Consider the following 19253-nt stretch of genomic DNA (forward strand, 5'->3'; position numbering starts at 1 on the left):
CTCTTGCTCCTTTGGGCGATCACTAGCTCAATATTTTCAATATTTTCATTCAATATTCCTGATTAAGACTTTTGCTTTCCATAATTACTCATTTTCCTCTTTTAGTTTTCATAGACTTATTTCACGAACCTCTCCTTAAAGTCATGCATTATTAGTTGCCTTTAATTTATATCTGAATAGATTCCAACTAGATTAAAATCTTCTTGAAGGCGTGAACCAGGAGCCATAACTTACAGATTTTTGTTTTTTCATACACTTGCTATGTATAGTATATGCAAAAATCCACCCTGATTTTCACAATTTTTAGTCTTTCTTACATTATTTTCCATCTAGTTAGTTACTTGGTTATGTTGACACAGTATTCTAAAATTATGACCCTTACAATGTGCTCTTTTTGTCTGCGTAGATTAAAAATTCTTCATATGGAGAAGCATTAATGGAGGATAGAAAAATCAAAGAAATATGCTAAAATCAATTTGCCATTTTTGGAATCTGAGTGTTTAGAATAAGCTAATTCTAAACTGAGCTATGAAAAAGCTCATTGTAAAATTATAAAGTGATTCTATCAAATTACATAATATGAGCTATTTTATGACAAAATATTTTATGTATATAAGAATAAATACATTAAAAATTAGATAGCAAATAGAAATCTTGATAAAAATTTTATGTGTTTATTGGGTTTTTGCTATTTTTTGGCATATATATATTTTGAAGTGCATAAAAATTTACTTTGGTAACTTAAGTTTATTATTCAAAGTCTGCTTAAAAACAATGGCCTAAGAATTAATTGCATTAGCTTATGATTTGGCAACCTGATTCCCAGAAGAAAAAAAGAAAAGAAAAAAAGAATGAAGATTAGAAAAGAAAATAAGTCAAGAAGCAAGGATTAAATTCTGAACAATCCAGCACAGACCACAAGAAAGAAGGAAAAATAGTGGTTAACTGAATTGCCTTATGCATAATAATCGCTGCAACAAACAAATAAAATTAAGGCTTATTTGTCATGAGTTGAAGATAAATAGTAAAATATGTGACTTTTTAATGACTTGCTAAATAATTTTCTAGTTGTTAGAGCAAATCTCTTTTCTCACCCTCAACTCTGTTTTTCACTGTAAACCATGCCAAACAAGCAGGGCAATTAATGCCTTAGATTCAAAGACCATAAAAATGAAAATCGTATTGCTTGCGTTTTTATGTGATATATAAAGCCTTTAAATTACAGTTTGTCGAGAAATATTGTGGACTCAAAGATTGTAGGCAGTGTAGTAAAGTCTACTGCTATTGAGAAGTTTATATTTGAGTTACAGTACTTTGGAAGCAATGAGGTAGGGAGCTCAGTCCTATCAGTGCATGAGGTAGGGCGCTCGATCCTGTCAGTGCTAAAATATAACTGCCAACATTTACGGAGTGTTAACTATGTGCCAGTCATTTTCCAAAGTTATTATATATGTATGAATGTAATTTTATAACAACTCTATGAAGTTAAGGGGGAAACTGAGTCATATATGGATTAACTAACTACCATAAGGCCTCCTATCTTACAAGCAACAGTTGAAAGCCAGGCAATCTTTTTCTAGAGCATACTGTGGTATATTGCCTAATATCACAATATATATATGCATCTATCACTATCGCAATGACATCACCCACTCTTTGAACTGAAAAGCAGGGGGGAAAACATAAATAAAAGAAGAAACAGAAAATTTTTTAAAGGTTTCCATCTTTTTCAATGTTCTTAAAGTTAGAATATAGATCACATTTGCAATAATATTCCAGAACAGACGGGGACGCAAAAGAGACAGAGAGAGAGAGGGAGAGAAAGGGAACAAAACAAGATCCCTTTAAGAATTCGTAAAACCTGTTTGTAAAGTTGTTAAAATTTTAGTCATTGTTCCCATCTGTTCACTACGCATCTTTTTGGGAAAGGTATCAACAGCTTTGTGCTGCACAAGGTGATTCATGATTTCCAGAAAGCTGAGTTATGTCTCTAGTTTCAAAGGCGCTTCTACGTTTGACGACCCTGTTTCAGTTCTTTTCTGAGCACATGACTAAACTACACTTCCCCAAATTCCTTGCAGTCAGATAAGGTCATGTGACGGAGTTGGCCAATGAACGATTATAAAAGTCACTGTGTCTATTTCCAAATATGGTTTCTGAACATATCTGTAACATTCTTCCTTTGTCAGTCAGCTGGTTGTAAAGGATCTAGTAGAGGCCTCTGGGGGCAGAGAGAGTGGCAAGTAAGGAGCAGGTACCCTGAATGCCTAGATCACAGCCATTTGCCATTTTTCTTGCACCATGATATAAGTGATAAATAAGCTATTATTGTCATAAATTGTTAAGATTGTTTGTCATAGTATTTAGCATGTCCTAAAGAATCTGATCAATTTTCCTGTCCAGTATTCTGTCACGTTACTAAGTTTTAGTGGGAATGGATACTCCACAGGTCGAATTCTGCTCTAATGAGGCTCTAGTCAATTCCTGCATTCAAGCAAATATAGAGAATATTCCTAAACGTGTTTAAAATAAAATTACAGTAGTATTGAATTATTTCTAATAGCAACACTCAGAATGCCAAAATATTATCATTTCAAGATAGAGGCTTGTGTAAGGCACTTTCTCATACTTTTTTTTTCATTTAATTTCAGGATGTTTCTGGAGAACCTAATAGTACAAATGACCATGAATGAAGCAGGCTAGGTTTTCAGGAAAAAAATATATGACCCAGTTGTGGATGAGTAGGATGGCTGGTACTTAGGATTGTGACTTTTTAGACTGTGCAGTGCTTTCTAGTGCAGCATCAAAAAAAAAAAAAAATCTAAGTAGAAGATAAATGAGCCTGTCAAATAGTAGCAGTCATTCTATTGCATTTTCAGAAATGTTACCTGTAATGGGATGGAATTCATAAGGGTATGCACTTAGGACCAATGAAGAGCTCCCTCTGCTGGCTGAATATTCACTAATTGTGTCTTTGCTCATGGCATTGAAATCTCCAGGATATGTAAATCAAACATGATCTATGCTTAGCCACCAAGCTCTATTATGGATACACACGTGAGGCATGCAAACTATGAGAACACTCGCCAACTGCCAAAGAGTTAAGCATTGGCTTAAAGGCTGTGAATCAGCATCTTTCCTTTTCATAGGTCAGCTAAAAAGTGAACTTTCCTGCTGATGTAATTCTAATCAGAAGACAAAAACAATTTAAAGAAATCTTGTTTCAGCTATAGTCAGCTGTAAGTGTGCAAACCTAAATAACTAAAGACTAAAAGAGGAAGTTGCATGAGGAAGACAACGTTAATATGACTCTATTTATAACACAAACCAGAATTAGAGCTCCCAGTTGGAGCATAAAAGTAAATAAATCAATGAGAGAGAGAGAGAGAGAGAGAGTAAAGGTCAACTTCATATTGGAAAAATTATCTTAAATTAATTTTATAATTTTTTTCCGTGAATATAGATTGATGGACAGCGGCTTTCAGGTGGAAATAATGCTGCTGGAAGTTTGAGCTGGTGTTGAAAGTCATCAGGCTTGTGGGCTCACCATAGTCAATGAATGAAGCAACTTAAAATGAATAAAGCAACATGTACTTTTAAATTCTCTCTGGATAAAAATAGATTAATTGATTGATTTAAACAATATTATCCCACAAATAATTTGAGTTTATTTACCAAAATAGACACAACTTACTTTAAACAACAAAAAAAAGAGAATCAACAAAATGGAAAGTGACGGTGTGCACGCTTGAGAGAGTTAGTGACATGAAAGGCTGGTCACTATTAAGGTTCAATAAACAAAAAAATCTTTGTGATACTAAGAGGTAACAATGCAGTTCAACTATATTTTAAAAACAAACTTAGATAATTACTTCCATTCTAATACTGAGGCTCACCACCTGAGTTTTGAGTGGCTCAGAAAAATGATTCATAGCATTAAAACTTATTTTAGGACAAATTATCACACTTGCATGATATTCCTGTGGTTTTTTTATATGCACTGATATTAGTTCATCATGAAAATTATGAATACCACGAGCATAATAACAAAATAATAGGTGCATACATTTTTCAATATTTGATTCATGTATTTTGGTAGTTACGCCTTTTCCTCTATTTAAGGATATTGATCATCATTATATTGGCTTAAAGCCGTGTGTTTAAGTTGACGTACACTATTGTTTTTGAAACAGAAATCAACATCACCTTTGTCACCTCATGATGGCACACTTGTATCATATTCTCCCTGAAAAGAATTTGGAAAATGCCTGAAAGCCAGAGCAAAGCAAGAACATTGCTTTCTTCTTCTTTGAGTAACTTAGTTATATAAAACAGATTTAAAAATATTCTGTAGCCTGCACTTTCTTCCAATATGTTCTGAGTGCACCTCAGAGTATGTAGTTAAACTTTAAAGGTCTGAATTTTATCCAAGAACATTTGCATTGGGATTGCTTAGTGGGAGTCTCTGCAGTGGAGCTGCCTTTCGTTGAGTTGGTACTGGGAAACAGACTAACTGCCTGGCTTTTAAAATGTGTACTGAGTGGACAGGTAGCTTTGAAAACTTTCATCGTTATTGGAATATTTGTCTTTAATTACTGTCAAGCAAGATGAGAAAAGTATAACAAATAATAGAAAAGTGTAGCAAATAGTAACTACGGTAACTACGGTCTTTAACACACTTGGGGCACTAATTGTACTGATAATTTTAAAACTGATTGTAAGCCATACCAAAAAAATGTGCAGTTAATACTTTCTGTTAAATAAAACAAAATACCAGTTAGACTTATCCAAAGTCAGCAGTCTCCCCTTATCCACAGGGGATATATTCTAACACCTGCAGTGGATGCCTGAACCATGGATAGTACTGAACCCTATATCTACTATGTTTTTTTCTTAGACATACATACCCACCATAGGAGATTAACAGCAATAATCACTAATAAAATAGAACAATTATAACAATACTCAGAATGATGTGCAACTTCATACTTATACATTGTTTATTTCTGGAATTTTCCATTTACTGTTGTGCCCTGTGGTTGACAGTAGGTAGTTGAAACTGTGGAAACCACTAATAAGGGAGAACTATTATAGTTCTATGTAGAAATCTTCTTAAATATGTTGCACACAAAAATAAATTACCTATTTAGATGCTGCTTTTTAGTAAACTTTCCTAAGTGGAATCCAGCTATAACATGAAGAAATAAGCCAAAGAGTAAACATGTAGTTTAAATCAACTAGAGTCATGCTTGGTATATGGTAACTGCTACTTAAGTGCCTAATAATAATAATAATAATAATAATAAGAGTAAAATAACGTTATTGTCATTAACACTCAAAAAATGCCAAAATATACAAATGAAACACAGAAGTTTTACTTATGAGGCATTAAGTTCTTATTCATATCCTATTTCTATTATTTATAGAACGACAAGAGGCAAATAAAAGCAACAGTCAAAATTTTAATATGGTGCTCATTGAGTTAGGTACTGTTAAAATGTTGAAAGAAAAAGACCCATATGATAGTGAAAAAACATGAAAGCCATTAGTAAGAAGTGAGAATGTCTATCGAATAAGTCAAATTAATAATAGTTTGGATTAGCTTAACATAGAGAAGAGATGAAAATTTAGCAAATCCCATCCCCACATTTATGACAGACATTGGTAATCACATCTTCCTTTCTGTAGTGATCAAATGGAATTCTGTTTAATTAATTAATAAGTTTAATATTATTTATAAAGTTTAGGAAATATTAATACAATTATTTTTAGATTTTATATTATACTATAAAAATAGCTATTTAAATAGCGCATTCTTCAGTAGTTTCAGGTATTTGAGATTAGAATGTGTGTGTGTGTGTGTGTGTGTGTGTTTGTGTGTCTACAGTGAAGGAGGATAAAACAGAAGGAGAGAGAGTAGTGGGGAGAACTTACCACACATTTTATTGTCTTCATCAGAACCGTCTGGACAGTTTACTTCTCCATCACAAAATAAATCAGCTTTTATGCACGTTAGAGCGTCAGCACAAGGACTTGAACCAGGCGGGCACTCTACTGAGACATTTCCTTTAAAAAACAACGGAAATTAATTTCCAATTGATGAGATATGTACAATGTTTAAATATTTAATAGGCCTTTTTGCCACTGGGGTTCTTACTTATAAGTATATTTTTCAACCGCCATAGGAATATTTATTTCATTTGTAAATCAATCATTTGTAAAATTAGAGCATTTTAAATTTTGAAATTTCATGAGGGGCAATTTTGGAAAGCTTATCATCATCTGCAACATCTAGCAGCCACTTCATTTACTCATAAGCTTATTATTTGAAAATATAGTGTCTTAAGTCAAGGTTTCCATTCCGTAGAGTACATTTACCAACCGAAGTCATTTTAAAGTAAGAGAAAAGAGAAACACTTAAAATTCCCAGTGCATTGTGACATTGAACAATGAAGAAACCTAATGGCTATTTCTGTTCAGTATCTCTTTGTTCTTGGGGTCAGAGATTCTTAGGGGGTACACTGTAAACACACCCCTGCAGGGTTTCGTGCCATCTTCTGGAGGGGATCCGAACAATGTGCACCTCTCAGCCTGCCTTGTCCTTCACTTGCCCCACTTTCATCAACTTAAGTCTAGAGATGCACCAAGAAACACATTTTACTTCTAGAAATTAACTTGGAAAATTTAAGAGCAATTCCGAAAATAAGACATACTCTTATATGCCTACAAGATAAAGACTTTTTAAAAAATTTTAGGCCAATGTGGAAATTTGAATACTTTTGCCTCTGAATATAATAACAATGATGGTGCAAAGTTTTGGAGATCTTTAACTCATCAGCATTTTTGTTTTCTTTTTGGTTATTGTTCTTAATCTTAAAGCCAGAACTCTACTGCCATCTGCTGGGTTTTAAAAATATGAAAATCTGAAATTTCTCCTTCCGCTCTATAAAATTAATTGGAAAAGTAAAAATGCCCGTGTCAATGAACCTACTAAGTTACTTCTTAACTAAAATCATTTGTACATTTTTGCTGAGTTTACATACAACTAAATTAGACATGTGCAACTGGCTGTAATTAAAATGAATATAAACCAATGGGAAATTCATGGAACACCCAACATCTAAAACTATAGGACAGAGTAAAGATCAAAGCCATTCTCAAATGACAGAGTACTCCCATGTAGGAAAACAATAAATAATAATAAAAATATTATTTAATAAACTCAAAGGCATATATTTGTTGATATTTAAGAGCTATTCATCAAAAGTCCTTAACCATTGAGTTGTTAATCCAGAAAAGGCATAATATTTGATAGAATCTCATACGTGCTTTATAAATACATAAACCAAAGAGAGCACTATACTTAAAAATGTCTTATTTTACGAGTAGCTAATAGAATTCCAAGTATTCAACATTTCAAAGACGAATTTGGGATATAGCTACGAACATATATCACTTTGGCTGTCCTAACGCTTCTCATGGGAGCTTCAGTTCCTGATGCATCGCGTCTCTGTTCAATATCTGTTGAACTCTAGATCGGACCCCAAAACCACACCAGCAAGCGATACCACTTGGACTTGATTGATCTCATGAATAATCATTTATTGACCCCACAAGTATTTATTTTGTACACATTTTTGTCATGGAATTTTAAGAGACAGAGATAAAAGAATGAGTAAGTCAGAGCCTCTCTCTTTTTATGAAGCTTGAAGTTCAGTGGGGGAACTTATTTATTTACAAATTATATTTTAAAGAGAGAGATTTAAAAAGTGCTATGGGAGCATCAAAGTTTAAGCAATTAGTTTCCTTCTAAGGCAAGAATTAAAGACATTTTGACAGAAACGGTCATATTTAAATTAGTTTTTGATGTACACCTAGAAATGCACCAGGAGGAGAGAGATATGGAATGTATTTAGTGATGTGTCAGGAGTACATCAATATATGAGAAACAGATGAGTCTCATTAACCTAGACAGTCGGATGTTTATGGAAGGCATAGCAGGAAGGAGTTTGGTACCAGAGTCTAGCGAACCTTTTTATCTTTGTTAAGTGTTAGAGATATTTTTCAATAGGCGATGGCACTGGAACATTTTACATCTATCTGCAATATGACCAGTCCATGTTTCCTAAAGGCAATTGTTGGACCATGTGAAATATGTGAAACATGTGAAACATCACTTGAATAGGACGACTCGAGAAGCTGTTTCAAGGGTCCACATGAAAGATGAGAGCAGAAGTCTCACAATGGCAGAGGAGATGGGCCACGGACTCAGTTGCTACTTTACAGGTAAAATTGATGAGCTTCGGTGACCACGTGTGCTTCTGAACAAGATTAGTGAAGGTGCAGAATGGGATGCTAAGTAATTCAGTTGAATTAGTGAAGAGACCAGTTGGGTTACTAATGGCCATTAGTTGCAGTAGTGATTACGAGATGAACAAATTGTGGGGTTATAAACTGAGTCTAGTTTGAAGTATTTTGAATTTAAGTTGGAATATGAGGTACCCTTAAGTTGCACTCTGGCTCTCTCCAGACTGTTTCATAAACACTCTTCAACTGACTTGGTCCATGAGGAAACAGAAGTTTCCCATATTAAAACTAATATGAAAAATGTGAATGTCATTCTTATACAATGGTAGTGAGTTTTTAAATTTTTGTCAAATTATATTTTTACTGACTCTTCTCTCTCTCTCTTTCATTTCCTACGTGAATATATATGATTACAATTTCTAACAAAAATCAATTAAAACATTAGCTGTTACACCTAGCCAGATGCCAGTTTAGTTTAAATGGGTTTGCACTCTCAAACTAGAGTTCTTGACTTGAGTATTACTTGGTTTGCATTTCATTGCTTAATTTTTGTTCTAATATTTCTTTTTTTTAAGAAGTCTGTACCAAATTGTGCTTCCCAACAGAAAATTTTTAGGAAAGGAGTTTATCAATTCTAGTTAAAGAAAACAAAGAGAATAATTGGTTCCATTTATTAAAAACTAATCAAATTTCCTTAATATTAGGCATTATTAACTCAGTGGGGAAAAGTGCACTTGTTTTCTGTAATCTATGTGGTATTTTACCTTCAGGACACTAACTTTTGACATATTATGAAAACACACCAGTGAATTATATTGCAGTTCTGCAAATAGAAGGCTTTAATTAATCGTTTGTATTTGTAACATGAAAAATTCAGTATACACTCAGAGAGGATTATTTCAGAGTGATCCAATGCCCAAACAATTTCCAGTGATTTGACACTAGGAGCCTCCTGTGCCTACTGAGAGCAGGTTCTGTGCTAGGCATCGTGGAGAGTAAAAAGACTAAAATCCATTATTTTTTGCCTTCCAAATAATTTGTAAGAGATGTTACATACAGCATGATAAATTGAAACCATAGTTTGGAAATCAAAGATTTTTATTGTCCCTACAGTTTGAAAAGGGATAATAGTACTTGGTGGCCAAAACTGGTTAAGACAAATTAAGCCCAAGATCCTGATAGCTTACTCCATAGGAGAAGCAGAATCTTCATCCATGAATGTTTGCCTTTAGAGACCAGTTTTATTTCACTGTGCTATATTGGAAAATAGATATCAATTTATAGAAATTCTCATTTACTGTATAGAACAAATTTAGGTTTTCTTTAAATTTTATTGTAAGCAAGACTGTGGCTTTTCAATCCAAATGAAATTATTGGTAGAAAGATTCTTTAGTAGTCTTGGTACCATGTGAGTAGGAATGTCTTAAGTCAGAGGAGAGTGCTTAGTAATAGATAAATGTTGTTTTCTCAAGTGTAAAAAAAGAGCAATTCTTAAAGTCACCATACATTTGGTATCAGATAAAATCTCTGCATCTCAGTCTTAAAGTAATTAAATCGGGGAACATCATTCTACCTTAGGTTGTTTTGGCCCAATTTCATGTTTTTCACTAAATCAACCAATTATTCTTTTTCTTCAGTCCTCAAACTCTTTCACACAGTGGACTGGTAGCAAGATTACATACTTTATGAGACTGAGAAAGACCCTGATAGTGAAACTTTTGTTTTCTGCAGCTATTGCCTACACAGTAAGTAACATAGGACTAGAACAAGCTGTCGTCTAGAAATCCCTCAAACATGGGAGCAATTGCCAAAACACCCGCTCTAGGCACTCTGTAGCGCTCCGGAAATTAATCTGTGTAATGTCACCTCACTTCCAGTCCTTCGCCGCTAATGTTCTAACTGGGTTAGTAAAACTGACAGGTCATTGGCAACAAAAGCAGTTGAATGATAGAGCATAATCCTCATGAACTTTGTACCATTATCACAAAAAATTGTCTTTGGCAGAATTTATAACAGTACTAATATCAGGTATATGATGCATGCATCTGTTGATTTTTCTCAAACTCTGCCTTCCAGGCATGTAAAAATGAGAATAAACTTAAAATCCCTGAAAGTCATATTCATAATAAATTACTGCTTGGAAAATGCAGTTTTCACGTTTAATTGCCTCATTCCCCTCTATAAATACATAGTATCTTGCCATATGAGAAGAATAAACGGCAAGGATGATTGGGCACTCATGTAGTATACGGATTCACTTAAAAGAAAAAGAATATGACATTTCACCACCTACTTACCTTATAATAATACTTTGAGAATTGATTAAGGTAATCCAATACAGTCTCTGATAACAGGAAATGTTTAGAAACAAAGTGTTTTTGGAGAAATAAAAGTTCAGATCAAAATGAGCATTACCCAGTATAATAATCTTGTTTTAAATTTAGGGTTTTTTGTGAATCTTTTAAATAAAGTATCCAAATAGTTGTTTTGTTCGATTCTGTTTCATCAAACTCAGAAGGGGGAAGGAGTAGGGGTCTAATATTGGTGGTGTTCCTCCTGCTCCTTTGTGGGAGTCACCATACTGACCACGGTACAGTGGGTATCTGTATTATCTCTCTTTCCATTCTCATGATCATCCTCTAAGAAATGTATTTGAATCTACTTTTCAGATAATTTATAAAGTTCAAATAGGCTAGATAGCTTGCCACATACATATACATATTGTTGAAATTAGGTAATGCGTGAATTCACCCATGTCTTTTTAGTGATTGAGAATTTATGTTACATTTTGATCTTTATTTTGACTATCAATTATACAAAATGTGAAAGACAGAGTTAAGTGTACACTGCCCCCCATTTCTGTGTTTACATATAGAAAAAGAAGATTTCTGCTCCACTGACCAGGAGAGAAAAATATGGCTGGCACACTTTCTCATGCTCTCTGACCCCTCATTCATCATTTCCTTCTTTGCTCAGAGGAAATTGGTCAGATGTTTCAGCCAATTCTTTACATTTTTAAGAGGTATGTCTTCAGAATAGTAAAGGAGAAAACCTTCTTTTAAGTCCAGTGCTTTCTTGCTTTATTTAAAACACTATTTCTACCTAATACATTCTACATATTACTATTAGGACATTTTATACAACTAAGAGGGCCCTAACGACTTTGAATTAATCATTTGATGAACCTCTAAACAAATAGAAAAATGGCCTTAATTTGGATACTTGTTACTGACTTTCAAGGTTTTAGGAACGTAGTTTTCAAAATATATTTATCTTACTTATTCAGTTTACTTTGAAAGCAAAAGAATTAGCCATTATCAATCCCAAAAGCATTTGTTCAAAGTGTGTTGGGAGAGGATTTGAGAGGCTGTAAATAATTTTCCACATTAGAGACAGGAATGTGGGCTCAGTGGCAGGCTTTTTTTTTTTTTTTTTTGTCAATATGTTGTGCTGCTGTTTGGATATAACCTAACACAACTGCAGACAGGCTTATGCTATCATAATAGATCTTCATGGGTTTTAGAATTGTGACGGCTTGTTTCCTAAAGCATTTTGATTGATTTATGTATTGCTTTGCTTTTCAAATATTACACCAACAATTTTTATGCAAGAATTCTTTATCCTTGCTAAGAATGGCTTTTATAATTTTACAAATGTTTTCCCTCTATGTATACAATATTTATGTAAATTTTAATAGTATAACATGGTAGTGGTATTGTTGGGAGCTATATGAAGATCTACAATATTGCCTTTATTTAATTTGCTTAAAGGGATTAGTGATGCACCCAGGACATTTTATATGAAGATTAAGTCAGGACCAGAGAAGGTATTTTAGTTGATTGACAGACAGAAGCACAGCAGACAATTCCTAGAAATGCAGAGAAATTGGCACATCAAAGATACATACTGAGAGTGGACACAAAGTAGATACTTAAAATTCTTGAATGAATGAATCCAAGGCTACTTTGGTTCTGCTTTGGCCACAAGTACTGTGTTAACAGGAGAAAGCAAGCATGTCTAACTTGTATGCAGAGAGAATAATCAAAGGGAAAAAAAATCATAATATCTGATAAAATCTGCTTCCTTAGTTGAAAACTTTTTGATCCTATGGGTGACATTCTTATCAATAGATAATCACAGTTATGTTAATAATAGACAGAGGATAAAAGTGAAATCTGACAACTCAGGCATTAGCCTTAAATATATTGTTTACTTTGGTGAAATCCAGGGCTAAAACTGCAAACTTTTATGCTCTTGGTTCCTTGTCTATAAAATAGGTGCAATATTTATTGCTAAGGCATCATAGACTTCTCAGGGGCCTAAAATAAAATGTAAGTGAAAACTTTCTTTCAAAAAAAAAATATTATTAAAACTGACCTGGAGTTGCCAGATGACTGGTGGTTGTTAGTTTGCCTGAAAAATAAATTATATTAAAATAATTATTACATATTTTAAAGTAATTACCAGGGATTTATTGTATATGCATTCTGTATAATAATTAACCTAAGAATTTTAAAAGTTATTATGAATTATTAGTGTTTATTCATTTAGAAGTATGTCATTTGTATTTGGATTTAAGAATAAATCTTTTGTGTCTTTGATGTTTTTAGAGTTGTAGAGTAGAGGTTTTTAGATTTTTAACTCATCTTTTATTTTCTAACTAAAGAAGACAAAGTTATTCAATGATCAATAACTAAATACAAGTATTCATTAATCTCATAATGACCATAGACATAAATGTTCCAAGTTAAGTTGATGGTGTATGAAAGAGAAGCATGGGATATGCTTAGACCATGGGCTTTGGAATCAGAAGGAACTGCTTTTGATTTCTGAGTTTAACACTTAGTAGCTGTGTGACCCTGGGCATGTTACTTATTATTTAATGTATTCTTTCAAATAGAAAAATATTATGACCTCTGTACAAAATCACTCTAATAATTGAAATAGGTAATGTTTGTAAAATATAGTACCTGGGCTAAAGAGGATGACTTAAAAAATAAGACTTCAACTATTATAAAAATGGTCATGATTATTATACCAAAAGTAGTATCTTCATAGTTTTATAACTATGAAGTTTTGTAATTGTAGTTCGAGAGATGGGGTGAAGAAAATGCTGGAATAGAGTAGTTAACATAAAGCCTGGATTCTCCTTTCCAAAGTGAAATATACTCTGAAAGTGATCTTTCTTTATCTCACCCCTTAGTGACCTCACAAGTGCCATAGCTTCATCACCAAGGCACCACGATTGGAGCTGTTTATGGAGACATTTTACACACACACACACACACACACACTCATATGTCTCTCATATATATGTATATAAATTTTAAAATATGAAAGGAACATTGAAATTGGAAATGTATATCCTTGGCATAAGTGATGAGGCATTAGGAACATTATAATATTACGAACTATGTTATTCCTAACCAATATAAGCTTCTTATAGCTTGATATGAAGACTAAATGCCTCAGAAATAGCTGCAAGAAAAAAAATGTATATTTTCCTAGGTCATAGAGTTTGATGATCCCTAAGTTATATTTTTAAAAGTGCCATAAACACTGACCTGAAGTTGTTGCAGGGCTTACTGTAGAGAAATTCTCCAAAGATGCTGGAATAAAGTCAAGTTGATTTGACACATGGGTTTATGATATAAATACATTACAAAACATTGAGTACAACTTGAATATTAATTCAAAGGACATCTGATCCTTTGGAGTTCCTATTTTATACTCTCCCATGCTAAATCTTCCTATTTGTTATTTGGTTGCAATACATTTGATAAATTTCCAGAGTCTGCATATTCTCTCTATACAACTTACTTATGCAAAAAGCTTGCTTTATTTTTTTCTAAGAAAGATATCTATTTATTAATCATAGTTACATAGAATAATTTACATTTTAGCCAACTAATATAACATGATGCACCAATCTTGGCATACCTAGAACCCCTTGTTTTACACTAAAACATATGAAGGTAACAATTGCAAAACAATCTTTCACATAATTAATATTTCCTTGGAACTAAGTGGTATATAAGTAAAAAGTGCTTTGCACATAAAAGACAAAAGCTGGCAATTTTCTTCAAACTTTAACATGTTTAATAGTTTTAAAAGTATAGACTCACCTATGCAAGATATAAAGGAAATCAAAGTATATTTCATGAAAAATCATCATGTGGTGAATTTGTTTTTATTCAAAACTATATTGATGATAAGTGGGTTAAGAAGTATATTCTTTTCTACTAACTAGTTTATTTCAGCATTTCATCATTTTTGAATTGTGTTGGTTCTATAAAACCTATTGAAGTTTTGTAAATGATACATGGTAGAGTGTTGACACTGAAGATAAAATAAAATTTATGTGACTTTTCATAAGAATATGGTTTAATTTTTATTACGTTTGACAGTGTATTATACAAAAATTCAAGATATCTATGTAATTCTTAACTAATTTTAAAACTTTATAAATTTGAAAATTCACATGATACAAATGGATATTAAACTGAAATACCTATAATTAACCTTGGTACCGTGTTTATAAATATGTTTAACACAATTCAACAAATTAAATGTAACTTTTACTTGAGAATATTCTTGGGCTGATGTTGTAATACAGTTTATTATGCTTGTGATACTAATTCTAAATTAACTCAAAGGATATGGTTTCATTGAATAAACATATAATTTTAAAAATCACAAACTCTATTTCCTCAGATGATCCAAATATAGGAAATTATGAAAATAAGTTTCAGCATATCTGTCAATTCGCTTGCCAGAACAGGCTATCAGAAACCAATGCACTTTCAAATAGAGACAGTAAGATGACAACTTTGGGGCCTATTGGGATGGGGGGTGGGAGAAGGCAGAGAATGAGGAGAAATAAGTAATGGGTACTAGGCTTAATAACTGGGTGATAAAATAATCTATACAAGAAACTCTCATGATACAAGTTTACCTATATAACAAACCTGTACATGTACCCTGAACTTAAAAGTTAAAAAATAAAAAATGAAAATATTTATTTTTCCATGTCAAAAAAGAAAAATGACCATGAAAACAATCAATTAAAATTGTTCAAAGATAAAAACATTACAAACAAACTGGTATAAAGGTTAAGAGCACAGACATCAGGATCAGACCACAGAGGTCAGAATGCCTAAGTCTAAATGACTGTGTGGAAAAGGCCATTTACCAAAAGTATCTGTGTTTTGGTCTTCTCCCTGATTTGGGGATAGTAATGGCATCACATAAGAGGATTAATGTGGAGAGCAAAAATGTTGATAGGTAAACCCCCTGTTCTAGCTAATAAGAGCCAGTAGTAGTTTTCAGCTCATCTGAATCAAAGATTCAAAATTGACAGTCTCTGCTCAAACAGCTGTGACATGGGTCCAAACCATTGGTAGAGGAAGGACTAAGAATTTATCTTCTTGCTGAACAGGAGCTGCAGGATGTTGCAGGAGACTCAGTGAAAAACGAAACTATACTTGATGAAACAACGCTCTGAAGAGAAGCACCTAGAGATCCACAATCTCATATCTACTATTACAAATTAAACAAACAAAACTCCTGCATTTTTTTTTTTTTTGTATTTGATTTAGAGGCAAATATACTGACTGATCTCATTTTGTAGCAAAACTAGTTGAACTCGTTGAATAGTTAGGCTATTTAGAGTTTCTCTTTATTCCCCTCAGTGTAGCTATTTATGTATTGGCTAACTTTCTAACATCCAAACACTTCTGAATTCCAAAATGTATTTAGTCCCAAGGTTTACGAGTAAGGGATTGAATCTAGATGACCTTGGCAAATTACTACTGTTCTCAACAGTACTCAATAAGGACACTGTGTTTGTTGAATTGAATTGAAAGAAGGATAGTTAGAATGGAAAATTTGGAACAATCTAAGCATTTATAAACATATTTTTGTTATTTTTGATGTTCCATATTTCTTCTTTTTTGGTTTATTCTTACGTTAAAATTATTTATCATTTTAAAATAAATATTTAATTTTTATAAATAAGTAACTGGAAAGGATCAAACTCATTGACTCTACTTTTTTCTTCTTTTTTTAGCTTCTCAATTAGAGATCGGACTTTGCCACCGGATTTTACAATCTAACAATGTCTAGAAAGAGTTCCTGAAGTTAGGGTGTGCTTGACCAGTGCAAAGAATGCATAAGACCCACAAGCTTCTATGCATGCCAACACTGTCAGAATCTCCTTGGTATTTGATATTTTATAAACTTTTTCTCATTGTTAAGTTTCTTCAAATATGGTTTCTTCAGATTTTACTTTTCTCATGTAAATGTGTCACCTCAGGCAATAAGACATGTTCCTAAGGTCAAGCATGATTCCACTTCCTCCCTGGTATATTGCTAGAATTTTAATTTCATAGCTTAATGATTCAAAGAAATCAAATAATGTTCACAGATACCTAGGATATCAACGCTGTTCAAATCAATATGGAAAGTGACCAGTTGGCTGGATTTATTTGCTTCAACGCCTTGAATCAGTTCTTCTTTTACATTTTCATCTGACACCCACTGGGCAAAGAAAAGTTCAAATGTGACTATAATGCTGCCATTTCTGCAAAGCAAAAGATGATATAAGAGGAAAAAGTCAGCCGTCTTCAACTGATTTGTGTTCAATTCATGTTAAATGTCTTTGAAATTCTCTATAATCATCTTGCTAATTCTCATTGTACGTGTGTAAGATAGGCTACTTCAAATATTATCTTTATTTCATGAGGGAAAGAAAAACTGGTTGAAAGACTAAATGTTTTTTTGGGAAGAGAAACTCCAAAGTAGATGAAAAATTGAAATCTGAGTTTTCTGAGTTCCACGTTCGAGCACTCATCCCCAGGCCAGGATGTTCCTGAAATCCTTGTGTTAAAATCACGTGGTCTCTTGGCACTTACTCTGATTTTACTGTTTGGAGAAAAGAAGGGTATGGATTTGTAGTTTTTCATGGATAATTTCTAAGTTGGGGGAAATCTAAAGTACTTTCACTGGTTTCAAAGAAAATTTTTCTACATAGTTTTAAAAGGCCTGATAGCAAGCTTATGGCAACTAATCTATGTCTGCCTCTTCTTCTCTATTTTGCTTATTATAAAATATCAAACTATGCCCTGATTTCAAGGGATAGAAAGAAAACAAGGATATCTGGGTCTATTAGGGACTCACAAGAAATTCAATCTCAGTTCCATGAGTTGGGATGGTCTAGCCTACATGATTTCCAAACATAGCATTAGAGTTCAGCAATATAGCCCTAATCATCTTCCCCCTTTATTTTATCCCCTGCTCTGTACTATGCACTTTAAAAGGTAACTTTTTTCAGTGTAAAGAAAAAGAAAAAAGAATAAATTTTTGGTGAATAGGGATTCTTGGGAGATTTTTGCACTCCTGCTTACATTTCTATTTGCCATATACTGTTATTTTAGAGTATGACCACTTAGGATACAAACTATAGCTCTGATATTTATTCTATACCCCTCAGTAAACTCTGGGCACTCAGTGTATACTTGGTTCCTTAAGAGATAGACTAGGGAAAACTAAATTTTACATGATATGTTTACTGGTTTCGAATCATGGGAGTTATGTATTCTGTGATATATGTAAGTTTATGAGCTTCATGAAGGATTTTCTCAAGTCCAGTAGAGTGCTTTATTTATCTGTCCATCTATCTATCCTAATAGAGCCTACAATAAATGTTATTTTTTCTTCCCTGACTGGATATAGAACCAGAATATTCCTGAAAGATCACAGTAGATCAGCATCTCCACTAGGGGGAGCATATTCCTTCTTTGCGTCCATGGCACTATTCAGTTTTACAGTGATTCATTTCCAGGTAGCTGGTCTTTCATTTTTAAAATGAACAAGATATAATATTTTTATAATTCACATGTATTAAATAAATTATTTAAAATGTTAGAAGGTATAACTTTCTAATCATTTGCTTAAAATATAGTAACCAAATCTTGTAAATGAGAAGGTTCCCTAGTAACTGTTCAGTTCAGGGTTTCCCAAACTTACCCATACATGAAATCACTGTTGTCCTTGGTAAATGATACATTTTGTCACAGACACTACCTTCATCTACTCTTCCACACATGTCCTGGATGGCTAACCCCTAATTCTACTGGAGAATAAGCCTCCATTTTCTTAGGAAAGGTGACATCTTCTTTAACCATTCTTTATACCAAACATGGTTTTATTCACAGGTGTATGACCTGGCCCTGGTCAACAGAATCTGAAGGGAAGACTTACGGAAACTTCTGGAAAACTTTTTTATATTTAATGAAAGAACAGCTTATAGTAGATTACTACCCTTCATTGTTGAACATTATTAGGTCCACATAATTTGCTGAAACTGCCACATCTACGTTGAGACCATGAGTCAGGCCATGGTTGATAAGCCAAAGATAGTGTAGTAGAAGAAGGAAAGTACCCAAAGCCCTGACTATGTCATTGTCATTGTTATTGTACTACTGAATTAACCTCCTTTAAAACCTCTAGATTTCTTGTGATGTCAGATAAACACTTTTTTCTTTTTGAGACGGAGTCTCTCTGTGGCCAGGATGGAGTGCAGTGGCACGATCTCGGTTCACTACAACCTCTGCCTCCCGGGTTCCCACCATTCTCCTGCCTCAGCCTCCCAAGTAGCTGGGACTACAGGCGCCCACCACCTTGCCCAGCTAATTTTTTGTATTTTTAATAGAGATGGGGTTTCACCATGTTGGCCAGGATGGTCTCGATCTCCTGACCTCGTGATCCACCCGCCTTGGCCTCCCAAAGTGCTGGGATTACAGGCGTGAGCCACCATGCCTGGCCGATGAACACTTATTTTGAAGGCACTTTTAGTCATGCATTCTGTTAATGGAAATTTTGAAAATTCTAACAAGCATACAACTGTCAGCCCCTATTCCATACTTACATGAACAGAAGGTAATTAC

At 33.5% G+C, this 19253-nt stretch overlaps 1 protein-coding gene across 1 annotated transcript in view; it reads right to left on the bottom strand.

Annotated features, from left to right (window-relative positions):
* TMPRSS15 (transmembrane protease, serine 15) overlaps positions 1-19253 on the bottom strand; it is a 159154-nt gene that overhangs the window by 98301 nt on the left and 41600 nt on the right. The window contains exons 4-6 of the mRNA XM_011984889.1: positions 16737-16888; positions 12685-12720; positions 5935-6066 (exon numbers count right to left, since the gene is read on the bottom strand). Coding sequence (XP_011840279.1) covers positions 5935-6066; positions 12685-12720; positions 16737-16888 — 320 coding nt within the window. The remainder of the gene's footprint in view (positions 1-5934; positions 6067-12684; positions 12721-16736; positions 16889-19253) is intronic.

Source organism: Mandrillus leucophaeus, unplaced genomic scaffold, assembly GCF_000951045.1.
Source record: "Mandrillus leucophaeus isolate KB7577 unplaced genomic scaffold, Mleu.le_1.0 Scaffold275, whole genome shotgun sequence".
Classification (NCBI taxonomy): Eukaryota; Metazoa; Chordata; class Mammalia; order Primates; family Cercopithecidae; genus Mandrillus; species Mandrillus leucophaeus.